This window comes from Pistacia vera, unplaced genomic scaffold (assembly GCF_008641045.1).
Source record: "Pistacia vera cultivar Batoury unplaced genomic scaffold, PisVer_v2 Contig970, whole genome shotgun sequence".
In the NCBI taxonomy this organism is placed as follows: Eukaryota; Viridiplantae; Streptophyta; class Magnoliopsida; order Sapindales; family Anacardiaceae; genus Pistacia; species Pistacia vera.
The window spans coordinates 101,242-116,733 of NW_022196857.1; the positions used below are offsets into that span (position 1 = coordinate 101,242).

General features: G+C 33.6%; 4 protein-coding genes across 4 annotated transcripts; 3 read left to right on the top strand and 1 right to left on the bottom strand.

The window, feature by feature from the left end:
• The first annotated feature begins 239 nt into the window (after nt 1-239).
• Nucleotides 240-4,076, top strand: LOC116121212 (alcohol dehydrogenase-like 6). Its single transcript, XM_031407153.1, has 10 exons — nt 240-506; nt 605-741; nt 1,276-1,313; nt 1,818-2,140; nt 2,666-2,748; nt 2,853-2,928; nt 3,031-3,092; nt 3,252-3,347; nt 3,450-3,611; nt 3,776-4,076. The coding sequence occupies exons 1-10, from the start codon at nt 464-466 to the stop codon at nt 3,890-3,892; spliced, it is 1,137 nt and encodes a 378-aa protein (XP_031263013.1). The 5' UTR covers nt 240-463; the 3' UTR covers nt 3,893-4,076.
• Nucleotides 4,077-6,265: 2,189 nt separating this feature from the next.
• On the top strand, nt 6,266-7,183 carry LOC116121227 (NDR1/HIN1-like protein 6). Its single transcript, XM_031407174.1, has one exon. It carries the CDS (start codon nt 6,427-6,429, stop codon nt 7,165-7,167), a length of 741 nt encoding a protein of 246 aa, XP_031263034.1. The 5' UTR covers nt 6,266-6,426; the 3' UTR covers nt 7,168-7,183.
• Nucleotides 7,184-7,788: 605 nt separating this feature from the next.
• Nucleotides 7,789-11,921, bottom strand: LOC116121185 (the record flags this gene model as incomplete). The annotated part of the gene is made up of 4 exons (XM_031407133.1): nt 7,789-8,414; nt 9,886-10,052; nt 10,920-11,697; nt 11,785-11,921. Coding segments are annotated over 4 exons (1,290 nt in total), but the record flags the coding sequence as incomplete, so codon positions are not given.
• Nucleotides 11,922-12,182: 261 nt separating this feature from the next.
• LOC116121222 (coiled-coil domain-containing protein 12) lies at nt 12,183-14,929 on the top strand. Its single transcript, XM_031407169.1, is given in 6 exon segments — nt 12,183-12,234; nt 12,237-12,327; nt 13,093-13,098; nt 13,297-13,429; nt 13,533-13,647; nt 14,556-14,929. Coding segments are annotated over 6 exon segments (465 nt in total). The 3' UTR covers nt 14,624-14,929.
• The last annotated feature ends 563 nt before the right edge of the window (nt 14,930-15,492 follow it).

Genomic DNA, 15,492 nt, shown 5'->3' on the forward strand with positions numbered 1-15,492 from the left:
AACTTAAGGGAATTTTATTGGTAATATAGTGATAGAAAAAACAAAAAATAAAAGTTAAAAATGAATAATATTAATAGCTTCCCTCATGTTTTACAAGTATTAAAAAAATAAAAAGAAGGGGGCCCCATGGTTCCCTATGGTAATATAGTGATAGAAAAAACAAAAAATAAAAGTTAAAAATGAATAATATTAATAGCTTCCCTCATGTTTTACAAGTATTTATTAAAAAAAAAAAAAGGCCCCATGGTTCCCTATGGCAATTAGTAAACATGCTTGGCTGCCGGCTGCCACTCTGGCTCCCACCAACTACCTAGTCAAGCTCCCACCAGCTACCTCGCCAAGCTCCCACCAGCTGCCACCATCTTCTTACGGGACCAAAAAATTACCAACCCAAAACAAAAGCAAAACAAATTTTCCTTTTTTGGTTTGAACTCCTTTATTCTTCTTCGCGTTGTTCAAACAAATGTCTTCCACCATGAACAAACCCCATGCCATCACCTGCAAAGGTAATTTATGATGAAATGGCTAAGAACCCATCTTTTTCTTTTTCATTTTATGAATATTTTCCGAAACCATTAATGGTTAAATGTGAAAATTGATGAAGCTGCGGTTGCATGGGGACCTGGAGAGCCGTTGGTGATCGAAGAAGTTCAAGTGAGTCCACCACAGCCTCAGGAGATCAGGATCAAAGTTGTCTCAACCTCTCTCTGTCGCAGCGACTTAACCGCTTGGGAAACCCAAGTAATTATTTTTCTTGCTCTTTTGGCATTTTGTTTTGCTACCATTTATTAAAACTTAGAAACTTGCTTTAATATGTTGCAGAGCTTGATCAAAATAAGAATACGCTTTTGGGAATTGGGATGATGAGATTCCATAAACTTATTCAATTTTTGAATAGATAAATGCATGTTTGACTTGTTATACTCGTGATTTAACATTTATGTTGAAGATTAGGATTGTTGAAGTACTGGCCCGGTACTGATACCGGGTCTTTTCCTACTATGCGGGTACAGAAACATGTCCCTGGAAGATTTTATTACCTTAGAATGTTGAGTATTTTCGTACTTGAGACTTAAGAAGATCTGCCAAAAAGCAGTGTACTACTTTTTTCTGCTTAGTGAAGCTACGGAATACTTTTATTTCTATAATCATGTTGTTATAGTCCAGAATGAGGCTGTTATACATATAACTCCTTTAATTTTTGTAATTTTACTGTTTCTGTGGATTCCCAAATGACAATTTAAATGTCTAACATAGCCATTTTGTTTCAAACAGGCTATATTTCCTCGGATATTTGGCCATGAAGCATCTGGGTATTTTCCAAACCTTTCCATTTTTAATTTGAGCAAATATACTTAAAGACTTGAGGACAGTTCTATCTAAACTTAAGAAGCTTTCCAACTATTGGGCAACCATTAAGATTTTTATGAATGCTTACCGGCAATAATTCTTTTTTCTTGGACATTCCTTGAAAATGGCCTATGGGTTCAAGGCTTTTAAGTGGAGTTAAAGATTAAAAATGTTGTCTTGTTACATCTGAGAAGCTAAGCTTGGGTGAGTCATTGGCAATCAGTTTGGCCATGGCACTGCTCTAGATGTCTATGTTCTACTAAGGCTTAAGCTATGTTTAGAAATAGATACACAGCAGCATCATGTAGGTCTAATTAAGGGTTAAACTGGGGTAGGTAAGATTTGGAGCCCTGGATGATCACTTCGTGTGCACTATTTTTGTAATATGATCGCTGTAGTTGGTTAAATACCCCTAATATCTTTGAGAACATAAAATGTATTGTGTCTCTGGTAATCATCTTGTGTAGGATTGTTGAGAGTGTGGGAGCAGGAGTCACAGAATTTATAGAAGGGGACCATGTTCTTACAGTATTCATTGGGGAATGCCAGACATGTAAACATTGCAGATCAGTTAAAAGCAACACATGTGAAGTTCTGGGTTTGGAAAGGAGAGGTGTGATGCACAGTGATCAGCAGACCCGCTTCTCAATTAAAGGCAAGCCTGTTTATCACTACTGTGCGGTTTCAAGTTTCAGTGAATATACAGTGGTTCACTCTGGATGTGCTGTCAAAGTCAGCTCAGTTGCCCCACTGGACAAAATATGCCTACTGAGTTGTGGACTTGCAGCAGGTAAAATTTTCAAGCTAGATTTAGCCAATTAGTCATAGGGAAAAAGCTTATGTTCTTAGATCTTTAACTTAAACAATGCATGAGACAGGACTGCTATAATTGTTTCTTAAAATCAGAAAAATCCACTAATGTAAACAAATGTACACCCACCTGATAGTATAATTTCCCTTACAATAATAGATATGGGATTCAATTTAACTATAATTTCTCATTTTTCTTTCTTGTGATAAATTTCTAAAAATGTGTTTTTGGTGGTTGCCAATACACACACAGGCAATACATACCTTTGTCATGAACAAAAGCTCATTCATACATTCGTTAGCATGTATACCCTTGAAGACTCCTGTGGTTGAGTTTGAGGCTGTAATTCTTTGTCCTGACTGCCCTTTTCATCCACAGGCAGTTCATACCTTCCTAATGAACAAATGCATATACTTGTTATTTCTCGTAGATACATGTGATTGAGTTTGAGGACGCAATTCTTTGTCCCTTCTGAGTGTGTTTCTCATCTGAGGCTGTATTCAGGTCTAGGTGCAGCATGGAATGTGGCTGATATATCAAAAGGATCAACTGTAGTGATTTTTGGTCTTGGAACTGTAGGCCTTTCTGTAAGCATATGGAAAATTATTAACATCTCTATCTCTTGTACTTGTCCGAACCATCCCATTCAACTATCTCTAACATGACCACAATCAATAATTTGTATGATCAGGTTGCTCAAGGAGCCAAAATCAGAGGGGCATGTAGAATTATTGGGGTTGACACTAACCCTGAAAAGAGTGAAAAAGGTATTTTGTGTAAAGCAGATTGCAGTTCTGTATTCTGGGATTTTCCATTGCAAGTCACTTGAATACAATGAAGTCGATAACAGTTTTCTCCTATGGTTGCAGCAAAGGTTTTTGGAATAACAGAATTTCTCAACCCCAATGACTGCAATGAACCTATTCAACAGGTATTAAATCATTTAAATAACCTTGTAATCTTCTAATTATCATGCTTGTGCAGCGCGTATCAGCAGAGACACAAATTTATGCACCACAAACATGCAATATACAATATAATTCATTACTATTGAAGTTTGATTTGGACTCTTTTGTATGTAACTCTTCAGGTTATTAAGCGAATTACTGATGGAGGGGCTGATTACTCGTTTGAATGTATTGGTGATACAGGGATGATAACTACAGCATTACAGTCATGTTGTGATGTAATTTCCTTTCATCGAATCAGATAATTCTTTTCCATTTGAGGAGCTTTATTAGCTACATGACTTAACAATTATAATTTTTCATTTCTTTTTTCTTTATAGGGATGGGGTTTGACAGTTACTCTTGGTGTACCAAAAGTGAAACCTGAAGTAGCAGCACACTACGGGCTATTTCTAAGCGGAAGAACGTTAAAAGGAACTCTATTTGGAAGATGGAAACCTAAATCTGATCTTCCTTCACTACTAGACATGTACTCAAAGAAGGTAAGAGTAAGAAAAGAGTAGAAATTCTTCATGGTGGAATTCTGTTTAAACTAGCTTTAATTGTTCGTTTAAGTACTTATCTTCATTCTTTGAACCATTCCTTTCCTAAGAACTTCATCTTCAACCAATCATTCATTAACATGATAATTATGTACACTACACAGGAAATCATGATCGATGAATTCATCACTCATGATCTTCAGTTCGAGGATATCAACAAAGCTTTCAATCTCATGAAAGAAGGGAAGTGTTTGCGCTGCGTCATCCACATGCCAAACTAGGTACAATGGGGCTATAAAGTTAGATTACAATGAACAGATATTCTTGCCAAAGTGACTCTTTGTAAATTTCAATCAAGGTTTCTGTTTTGATGAGCATCATTGTGAAGGTTATGGAATTATTTAGTATCATTGCTTTCTTGTTGAACCACCATCGTCATCAATCATCAAATTTTCGGGGCTTCCATTTCAATAAAGATCTATTATCAATCTTCTTCTTTATAGGGTCTTTTTAAGCTTTCCAAGCCAAATTTGAGAAGTGATTTTTAGCCTCCATTATTAAGTACAACCTTTTTATATTTTAAAATCTCTTTTTAAACCCCCCTTAATACAAAAATTACCCTTTTAAACTTAATTGGTTTTTCTTTATCCTGATTTTTTAGTTTTCTGATATTTAGATCTTCTCCTTTTTTTTTTTTTTTTTTTTTCTAAGTTCGTCAAAATTCATTGAAATATAGCAATTATAATAGAAGTGGTAAATATCTATTTTAATTTATTTTTTTTCCTTTTAATTTCTTAAACTCAAGATTTTGTCTTCTTAATTACTAATAATTTTCTATATCTTTATATACTTCTTTCATCAACCAATAATTGTTAAGTGCACAGTTACGTACTTATCATTCTAAGAACTCCACCATAAGTGAGATAATTGTGTTTAAGACGAACTAACATATTGGAGTTTGGAGTGGATAATTGAAAGTAAAAAGGAAGATGAGGATATAAAAACCATATTTGAGTTTAACCGAAAAATTAATACATAGAAAAGTGAAAAGGGATTTTTTTTTTTTTTTTTTTTTTAGTTAAAAGGATAAACTATGAATTTTAAATGTTATAAAAAATAAATAAAAGGAAATATCAAATAAAGTAGAAGTTGTACTTAGAATTTAGTGTTCTTTATAGTAATTTTATTGGTTAAACTTGTTAAAATAAAAAGAAAATTTATTGTAGAAATTAGTAAAAAAAAAAAAAAAGATTCTTGTGTTTTGATGTCATTATATGGTTATATTAAGAAAAGTAATGCTATTAACCCATTTCTAAATTTACCCCATTAAAGTTTTTAAACTTATTTAAATGTCTAAATAAACCTCATCCGTTTACAAAATAACCTTTACATTTATATTTTTATCATTCGGGTTTTACTTTTCCAATCCTTGTTTTATATATACTCTTTTTTTATTATTATTATCTTTACTTAGCTATCAATCAAGCAGATAAACAATTGTGCTCTTTATGTTTCCTTTAAAAATAAATAAATAAATTACAAACTATAAGTTCTATAAGTGTACAAAATTAATTGAAAATTAGAAACAATAAACTATGATAAAATAAAATCAAAAAATTTATATTGTTGATCATAATGATCATCAAAAGATTGGGATTTCACCTTTTAACTATCTTTCGGCTTATTGCTTGAAATAAAATAAAAAAATAAAAAATGTTTTAACAACGTTTTTATCAATTTTAAACAATCATGGTACAATTAGTATGAAAGCAAATTTCATTACTTAAATAAAATATTAAAAACATTTAAATTATTGTTAAATATTAAAAAGGGCATACCTTCCTCATTATAAGAAAGATTCGTCTCTAGTTAGATGCTTATATTTTTCAGTAAACAACTTTTTCCCACCCAAAGTTTGCCTTAATGACACTTTCCCACCAAAAGTTAATATTTTGTTACTACCCAAAGTTGATTCTAGTAACAAAAATTCTCTCCATCGCTATCATTTGAACTTTCAGTCTTCTCTCTATAAAACTCATCTTACTCAAATACCTGATTTCTCTCTGATTGCTGGCCACCATAAAGTTAGGATTTTTTATTCTTAGTTGATTTTCGATTGATTCCAATGGTAAATATTCAATCAGTTACCACCGTTCAATCCACTGGTCTCCACTCTATAAAACCCCTCTTACCCTAGCTTCTAGTAATTCTATGAATGTCGGTTGAAAAAGTGAAGTGAATTTTAGATATTTACAAAATATAAACTTTGGGTGAAAAAGTGACATTTTGAAACTTTTTTAGTAGAAAAGCGTCATTAAGGCAAACTTTGGGTGGGAAAAAGGCGTTTACTATTATATTTTTAGGTAAGTAGTTCTAATAACTTAACAACCTGAATAATTTAAACATCGTTGTATTTCCCTTTAAATTGAAAAAAAAAGCTCCAAGGTGATTGGCAAAGTGTGAAAAACATCTCTTACTTGCGCATGATAAAGTAATAAAATTGAATTAAAAAGCTTCCTGCTTAGCTGAACTACCACCTTTACCAGTCCTTGTATAATGTTGTTATTAGGTAAGACTGGTGAGAATTTCTCAACCCAAAAAGGGTTTGTCTCTCAAACACAAATAATTCCACCCCACACAACACCTACAATCACTTAAACAAATGTAAAAAAGTCAAACAAAACAAGCAAGCTCATCAATTCCAACTATCTATTTAATGGCTTCACCATTTCAACAAGCAAAGGCTTTATAACTCTTAATAGTTTCTTGTTTCGTGTTCATGACTTGTAACTTCACTTGAAAAACAAGAGAGGAAATGGCTGATCATCAGAAAATTCATCCCATGGTGGATGTTGAAGCTGCAACATCAAGAGTGCCTTTAGTATCAGACAAAGGTACTGGTATTAGGCCACAAGCACAAGTTCCTCCGCAGAGAACGATCCCAGTAATGCAGTTGAACCCACCAAGGAAAAGCGGAAGCTGTTTCTGTAAGTGCTTCTGCTGGACAATTAGCATCCTGGTTCTTCTCATAATTATTATTGCAGCAGTTATTGGCATTCTTTACCTTGCGTTCCAACCAAAACTGCCAAAGTACTCAGTTGACAGCTTGAAAATAAGTGATTTAAGGCTCAACTTGGACTTATCATTGTATGCAAAGTTTGATGTAAAGATTACAGCCAACAATCCAAACAAAAAGATTGGAATTTACTATGAAAAAGGAGGGAGATTGAGTGTTTGGTACACAAAAACTCAGCTATGTGAAGGGTCACTGCCAAAATTCTACCAGGGTCATCAGAACATAACAAAACTTGATGTGGAATTGACAGGCCAAAATCAGTATGGTAACACTTTGATGAATGCATTGCAACAACAGCAACAAACAGGGAGAATTCCTTTGGATCTTAAGGTCGATGCACCGGTGGCGATCAAACTTGGCAGGTTGAAGCTCAGGAAAGTCAGGATTTTGGGGGAATGCTTGTTGGTTGTTGATAGTTTATCTGCTAACAATCAGATCAGTATCAAAGCTAGTAACTGCAAGTTTAAATTGAAGCTTTAAATATTTTCTACATGTTTGTTTTTAATTTTTCTTCCACTTTTTCTATTTCCCTAATTTTGAGATGTTAATTGGGAAGTTTGATTTTTATTTTTATTTTTTCGTTGCATTCTTTAGGTTTCTTTTTTTATATATGTATTTATATGGGGCATATTACTATTCATTATTTTGATTTATTTCACTATATTTTTAAAATAACTCATTGCTTTTTCTTGTTCTTTTTAGTATCGATGTCACTTTTAAATTTTTACCCATTTGATCAAACGATATATAGCCCAATAATAGAGTTTAGAAATGATTAAATTGGAAACTCATACGTATCAAATTAAATTGCACAATTAATGCATTTTAAAACAATATAATTTTGATGCAATCTAACCATCAGAATGTGTATATGAAATATCTGCAACTTCAAGGGGTTGGTTCTCTTTGACAACATAAACAAAACAATTTGCAAAAGAATTTGAATATGTTGAAAAGGGACATATTTGGAGACTGAAACAAATCATTGAAAATTATGTATTTATCCCAACCATACTATCAACCATTTGTATATACAAAGTTCCATAGGACATCAGATCATTCTCCCTTAAAAATGCATCCGGAAAACACACCTTTAACAGCTATTGTTGGAGACACCCCCACCCATTAAACAGCAGCGATATTTGCTCTCAAGGTGATGCATGCCAGTGATGGCCAGTCCTGAAAACGGCCTTGTTCTTCAGCACCAGCTTCATGGTGATTGGAAGATCATCAGGCATTCTTAAGGAACATCAGGCACAACCTGGTTCCAATTATTAATATCTTTTAGAGCAGGAAATTGCAAAAATAATCCACTTTAAGATGAACTATATAGTTATGACAATGAGCGAAACTGGGTAGCAGAACATGAGCAAGTATGAAGCGTAATTTGGCTACAATTGGTGTACATTCAATAAGCTGGTACATGCAAAATATCAAGTTCATATAAGGGATTTTGTTACCTCTAATGGCCCTGCATATAAAACCTCCTTGTTGTACAGTCCCCATAGTATATATATGGCTAATCACCAGTTAAAGCCCGTGGTCTATGCTCAATGGTAGAAAGAGACATCCCAGTCTGTGAAACTGCTCTTACAAATGCCATATTCGCAGTCAAAGTTGGTGCGTGCCAGCAATCACCAGTTCCAAAAACAACCTTGTTCTTCAGTGCCAGCTTTCTAGTGGTTGGAAGCCACATCAGACGCTCAGAAGGACTATCATTCACAACACTGTTCCAATTCACAATTTTATCAAGTGGAAAAAATAATGAGATTGATTTACTGGATTAAAACCAATCAAGAACCCAAAATCAACAAATCAAGTAGTGAGAACAAAGTTAAATCCCATTCTGATCTGACTACTTTTCTTAATAGTGACTTATCTAAACATTTTCAAGGCTCACCGTGACCTAGTTGTATTTGAAATTATCTCAAAAGAAAGTCAAAGGTTTGTCCAACTTGATTTTAAGTGATCTATACCCAGCCTAAAGGTCAGAAATCAAAGCAAGCCCCAATGATGAACCACAAGTCAGTCTGACAAGCTTATTGCTTAGCAAGTGAGGTTGAATTGAGGCCAATGTTTGGACAAAATCATGCCCATGAATTTGTGCTCCTCAGTAGTGGTCTGAACGCTGGTTCCACAAATCCCTCCCGATAAATTTCTCCAAAGCACACACCCACTCTCTTAACTGTTGAATACTTACTAGTCCCAACTTTTAGTAGAAAATTAGATAATCTTAATAAAACTACAATGAAAATAATTAATATATAACCATCCTACTAATTTTAATTCTCAAAATGTCAATGTTTTGTTTAAAGGACAGATGTAGCCATAAAATCACATGACTTAACTTAATTGCCCTGGAAGAAAATTATGGAATTCTTAATTCTTATTAAACATGACTAAATACAAAGAATTTATACAGTAATGAATTGTTATTCTAGGAAGTTAATCCCCATAAATCATAAAACAATTAACTACTAATTTACAGCTAATTGATTATAATTACTCCCTATGATTACTGCTATCCCTATGATTATTGCTAAATACAAGAATACTGGGATTTCAATTAGATCTGAATTTCCAACAGCCCTTAATGAAATAACAAGAACAAAAATAACCTGAATGCGCTAGACTATCAAGTCTATCACTATCTAGCATGGTCTAACATACTTTAATTAGACTATTAAACCATACAGTTAAATGCTAAACCATCAAGTCTTGTTTAGTCTAGCATTATATATTAGGAATATATCAATTGTGGTTTCATTAAGGGTATAATTGGTAAGTAACTCAGTTTTATGTTTTGATTTGTCCTTTATATTTTGGGAAAGTGTGATTATTGAATTGGCTATATATGTCTAAACCCCATTTATTTTTCACAATAGATGGGATTACTAACTTGACTTTAACACCACATGGATCATAAAAAAATAAGCTAACAAGTTAACACCCTCAGACTACAGTTTCCAGTTCTTCAACACTCCAACCTAAGACATCACAAGAGAAAGAAGCTAAATGGTAATTATCTAAATATCAGATACATTTTTGTACTTTGCATATTCTGTAGTTAAGAGCAGTGCAACCACCAACTTATGTTCCTCCAGCATAGCATAATCAATTTTGAATCCTGTTTCCTTTCAATATTAATGTTTTAAAACTAAAGAATTCGAGAAAAAGTAAAGTGGTAAACAAACTCACATGAAGTATTTCAATAACTGATTAGATCTCAACTTTTCATTAGGCCCTCCACACATCAAGACCAACTCCTTGAATTCAGAAAGCACACTTTCACATATTATGCCTCTCTTTCCCGCTAATACACCACCCAATTCCTCACAAATTGGATTCTGAAGTTCTGACATAGCCTGGCAAACTTTGTTAGTGGAAAAGATTAAAAAGAATGTAGCATAATAGAGGTAGTAGAATGACAGCCTAAAGAGTTTATAAAAAAATAATTATAAGTGGTAATTACAAGAGTTCTTAGAACACACTGCACATCACCAGAAAGTAAAATGAGGGAGAAAGGACAAAAAGAGCATCTGCATCATTGCTATGCAAATTCACCTCAAACTCATGGCACAGAGAAAGCAACCTCCACATCAGGACAAAAGCTAAAAGACTCTGAATTCCAATTTTGAAGTTTAATGAATTAAGAACCCATGTTGGATCCTTAACCAATAACTTAAGCTTTGTGTAAAGTAGTTTCTCAATATAGAATCCAAGCTAAAAGTCTCGTGTTCAAATCTCTCATGTGTCACATAATGTCAATAATTTATTCAATCAATCTCAGTTTAGCCCTACAATCTCATCCAATCCGTTAAAACTTCACATCCGATTCATTTTACTTTTGAATGGACTGTTAGACTTAACTATCAATGTTGGGAACTTACCTAATACGTTAAACTTTAAAGAGGTTTAAACATAGATATTTGGCAGCTCATCCAGGATTCTCAGTAAAAGACCTCAATGCCAAATGATTGTCTAGCAATAACTATCCAGAAGTGGTGGCAATCAACTAGCTTAGCTAGGAAAGTATTCATCATTCCATATAAGACCTAGTAAAATCAGCTGACAACAGTAAGTGCATTTAACATAAGTTGACAAATACTAGTTACACGAAATTGAAATGTTAAGCTAAAATGAAAAAAGATAGAACCTTAATAATGTTTTACATGTCTGACCACCTTATGTGCTAAGATATTCAAGGTCACAAGAACTGAATAAAAAGTTACCTGTGCAATCACAAACTGAACATTGCCCTTAAATCGCTGCCTCAGTTCAATCTCTGATGTAGCCAAAAGTTTCTCTGCACAACCATTACTGATTCCTGATACAAGAGCAATCAAAGCTGTCGTATCAAAGTTTACAAGATCACCCTCACTCAGCAAATGATCCGGTTCACCCATAGAACATAATTTCATTTGTGATACAAGAGAACCGAAACTACCACCCAAATTCAAGCTTGCAATCTCCTCTCTAACATTAGACCCTTTAGTATCAAAAGTCGCGTCTTTAACACCACATTCTGAACTTGAAACATCATTCCCACTGAAATCAACATTTATTTCAAAAACACACGCCTCATGAAATGATCTCGAAAGCACATGCACCCACGCATCTTCTTCTTCCTCACAAGAATCAAACTCAAACAAGCTAATCTCCAAAGCGCCAAATTCACCTCGAAGGTGATCACGAACAAAGTCCCCAACTCCATGACTAAAGAAAAGAATTACCTTTCTAGGTCTCAAAGTCCCACAAGACCTGGCCGCAGCCAAGACTTCCTCAACTCTCGACTTCAAACCCTTACTCTTATGATATTCATTCCAACTAACATACTTAGGATTTCTATCAGAAACAAGAATCCAAACTGGGATTTTATCAAATGTACAAACTAAATCAACATGAACATATTTAAATCCACTTTTTATTGGCTTGCAAACACGTGAAACCCCACTTATAAGAGGGTGTTGAAGCACATAAAGCACAGCCTCAAGGTGACCGATGTTAACACTGAAAAAAAAAAAAGTTTTCAAAAATCAATAAAAGAATGAAAATTTAAAGAAAATGTAATGAAAGTGAATGAAGAGAATAGAGTACCTGAGGGGAAGAGTGACGGAAGAGCGAGAGAGAAAGTTGAGTTCAGAGAGGGCTAATTTGGAGAGGGTTTGTTTGGATGAACGGGTGATGTTGGTTGATGAAGGTAGCCTTTCAATTTGATCTATCAGTGTTTGAATCTATTCACTTCGCAACTTGACATTCCTCCATACTACTTGCTACACTCTCTGTTGTGTGTGTTCTCCTTTAGATTTTGTAAGAGGGAAATTTTATCTAAGGGGCTTTTCGGACACTTTATGAAAATGTGGGTTAAAAATATAAATTACATACACCCTAAAAATTTTCCACCCACAATATTTTAAGGTATACAAGAACCCCCTTATGAGGGAGTTTAACCCTTTTATTATATAATCTCGTTGGTAAACCTGGTTGGTTCAGCGATGGCAAGTGAAGAGGAGTCAATCGAGCAAGCTGCTGCAGCGCGTCGAGAGAGGTCAAGGCTTTGAGAGCTGCTCAGGAACTTCTAAACTCTCAGACGATGATTCAGTCCTCAAGCTGACGATAAGGAACTGATGAAGAAGGTGAGTATTTTCATCTTACTTTAATGCTCTGAAATTGCAATTTGGTTTCGGGTTTGTCTCAATTTTGTAAATTTTCTAAAGGGTTGTTTTCTCTTCAATAAAGCTCAATTTTTGGGGAGATTTAAGATCACTTTGCTAAATTAGTTTTTTTTTATTTAGGGTTTTGTTTTAACATATTCTGGATTTTATTTAGTATTTGATGAAATTTAATTCATTAATGTCATAGAAACTTAGCTGAAAGCTATAACTTTTACATGTATTGAAGCGAAATTCAAAGCATTATGATTACTCGTGTTCAATGTTATCAGCTGTTCGTCTTATGGATGTTTTGCATGCCTTTGTTTTATATATATATATTATATAATATATATATATATATTTTTTTTTTTTTTTTTTTTTTTTTTTTGTGCATGATTTTTGCCGGAAGAGAATGAAATCCTCTTCGACATCTATGAAATGATTTACAGTGAAGAAAGTATGAGTCTCGTTCGTATATTTCGTTACTACTATAGACCTTCAATGTGTTTGGCCTGAAAATTAGGGCTTGAAAATAGTTGATTTCATCTCAATTTGGTAAGACATCTTGTAACTTGTGGTCTGAATGACATAATTTGGGTTTATGTTACGTCTGAAACAAAAAAAGATCTTGACATATTCCAAAGCATAACATGGTAAATTTTTTTGTTAATATCTTTTCTTCATGCTTTGTTGTAAATTAGAGGAGCTGCATTGGAGATGTTTAAGTTTATGGAGCACAACCTCATCTTAGAGAAAAGTTTAATAGAAAACAATTTTTCTTTTTTTGTAATATCAGGAGAATTCATATTTTTGGGAAGAATAGGTGATCTTGCACTTATAGTTATATCTCCTTTACTTGCTTTATGTTAAAATCTGGACGACTCAGTTAGACATATAAATATTTTCCATTTCTCCGTGAAATTCTTATCTGAACATGTACAATTTTCGTGTGCAGTAACACCAACATGAAATTTCGAAATTATGTCCCTCATGATAAGCAGCTCCAGGAAGGTAAACTCGCTCCACCAGTGCTACCAAAGTTTGAAGACCCTATTGCAGCAGAACCGCCTGCTCCAGAAAAGAAAGAGGTACTGATCTTCCTCTTAATGTTCCTTGTTTTTTCACCACTTATTATTTTGATTGTACCCATGTCCCTTTTTCAATGCTTTCTAAATTTGGAATGCTGATTAGGATCCATTCGTCAACATTGCTCCAAAGAAGCCAAATTGGGACCTGCGGAGGGATGTGCAAAAGAAGCTTGATAAGCTTGAAAGGCGCACACAAAAGGCAATATATAAAATTATGGGTAAGTGCTATTTTTTATACAACATGGCAGGAATATATACATATTTCCTATAAACATAACTGATGCTTTTTTGTTTTTCTCTTTTTTATCTGCTTTGGATATGGTGGTGAGATTTGAAATGTAAGACATAGTGTTATTCATCAATATGATTGACTTGTGATTTTATTTAAGCAAAATGAAATTTCATCTTCTTTTGGAGAATAATGTTTTGTTATTTCATCTTTTGCTTTTTGAAATTAGGATCTTCTGCACCTTTTATTTTTAGTTTTGGATTACAAGCTTTCTGATTTTTTCATGTATGGGTCAAATGGGGACTAGGAATGGATTATGCTTATGCATTCAGATCAGGTCAAAGTGTAGAATACGGTCCAAACACTTATTATAGACTTTCACTCTGAATTCTGAGCATCTTAACCTAATTCTTCAAAGTTAAACCAGTTCTAATGGGAAATATAGTTTCCTTAAATGATGTAAGATTGCAAGTTCCAACGTTTTATTATGTGACTTACTAAAAGTGTTAGGTTTTTTGAATACTTTCTGCTGCTTCCATGCCTATTCTATTAATTATAAAACATCAAGCAGCATATTATGAATTTTCTCCAATGTTCCATAATGATCCATCAATGGACACTATATATATATATATATAGCACTATTAGTAGATATAATCGAAAACTTTACTGGTTAGCTAGAGTTGATCATCTCTTTAGTGTCCCCACAAAAGATCTGCCCATGATCTTTCTTTGAAAGATATTTAGTTTTTTTTTATTAGTTCATCTTCTTCACAGATTCCTTATTCTGGTGCCTAAGTCTCCATTGATCTGGTGTAATAATTTGATGATGCAATGAAACTGTCTATATCTCTTGTCAAATTTGTTTTAACTGATTTTACTTTGTTATTTCCTCAGAAGAACAAGAAAAAGAAAAGCAGTTGGCTGAAGATGAAAGCGGAAATGCAGTGGAAGATTCAAATTAGAATCCAACAAAGCAAAACATCTGCTGAAGAACCCCGATGATCATTAACAAATGACTGAGAACTACAGTTTGTTGACCTACCTCGAGGAACAACTTACAATTATAGTAGTGAATTGGTCAACATAAAACTTCTGAAACTTACGCACTTCACTTTTATAAGAGTTGCTATCTTTTCCAGTAAATGTACTTATGTAGTATGTTTTGTCAGTAGAGTTGATTACTGTATGCAGGCTATATACAAATACACATTTTTGTCCGGATTCTGACATAGATTGGATGCAATATTAGAATTTGAGCTGTTCAGTTATATTGGAAGTTTTGTGATCTCTCTAATTTTGAGTTTCTTTTGATCTGCAAACTTGTATGAATATATCATAGCTTTTATAGATTCTGTGATATAGGACATTTAATACCATTAATATATCGTCAAGTTTCTTATCTTTGTCCAGGTAAGAACTCAAGGCAAAGTAAAGTTCTTGACTATGTCAAATGAGAGAAATTTGGAGAATTCACACCAGTATTGAATGTCAAATAATCTCCCTTTTCGAAAGCTGAAAAGTAATCCTGTTGGTGAAAGTATAAAAGGGCTTCTCCAAGCGAGATTTTAAACAAGAATTGACATTAAGGGATGCAATTCCAGCAACATCAATGAGTGATTTGAAGTTTGGAACATGTTTCAAATGTAACATTCTATATTACAACTTCCATTATTAAAAGGCTATAGTTAAATGATACAAGTTTATCGCTATTACAGCATTTTCACAAGGGAAGTACTCATTCACGTTCTCTGTTTTATCGATGTTTGCGGATTCTAATGAATCCAGGAAAGCGCTTAATGCAGATTTTACCAAAAAGCTTACAATAGTTGAC

Coding starts and splice junctions, on each gene's coding strand:
- LOC116121212 (XM_031407153.1), top strand. CDS start 464: ATGTCTTCCACCATGAACAAACCCCATGCCATCACCTGCAAAG. Junction 507..604: donor CCATGCCATCACCTGCAAAG/GTAATTTATGAT, acceptor AAATTGATGAAG/CTGCGGTTGCATGGGGACCT. Junction 2,929..3,030: donor CCCTGAAAAGAGTGAAAAAG/GTATTTTGTGTA, acceptor CTATGGTTGCAG/CAAAGGTTTTTGGAATAACA.
- LOC116121227 (XM_031407174.1), top strand. CDS start 6,427: ATGGCTGATCATCAGAAAATTCATCCCATGGTGGATGTTGAAGCTGCA.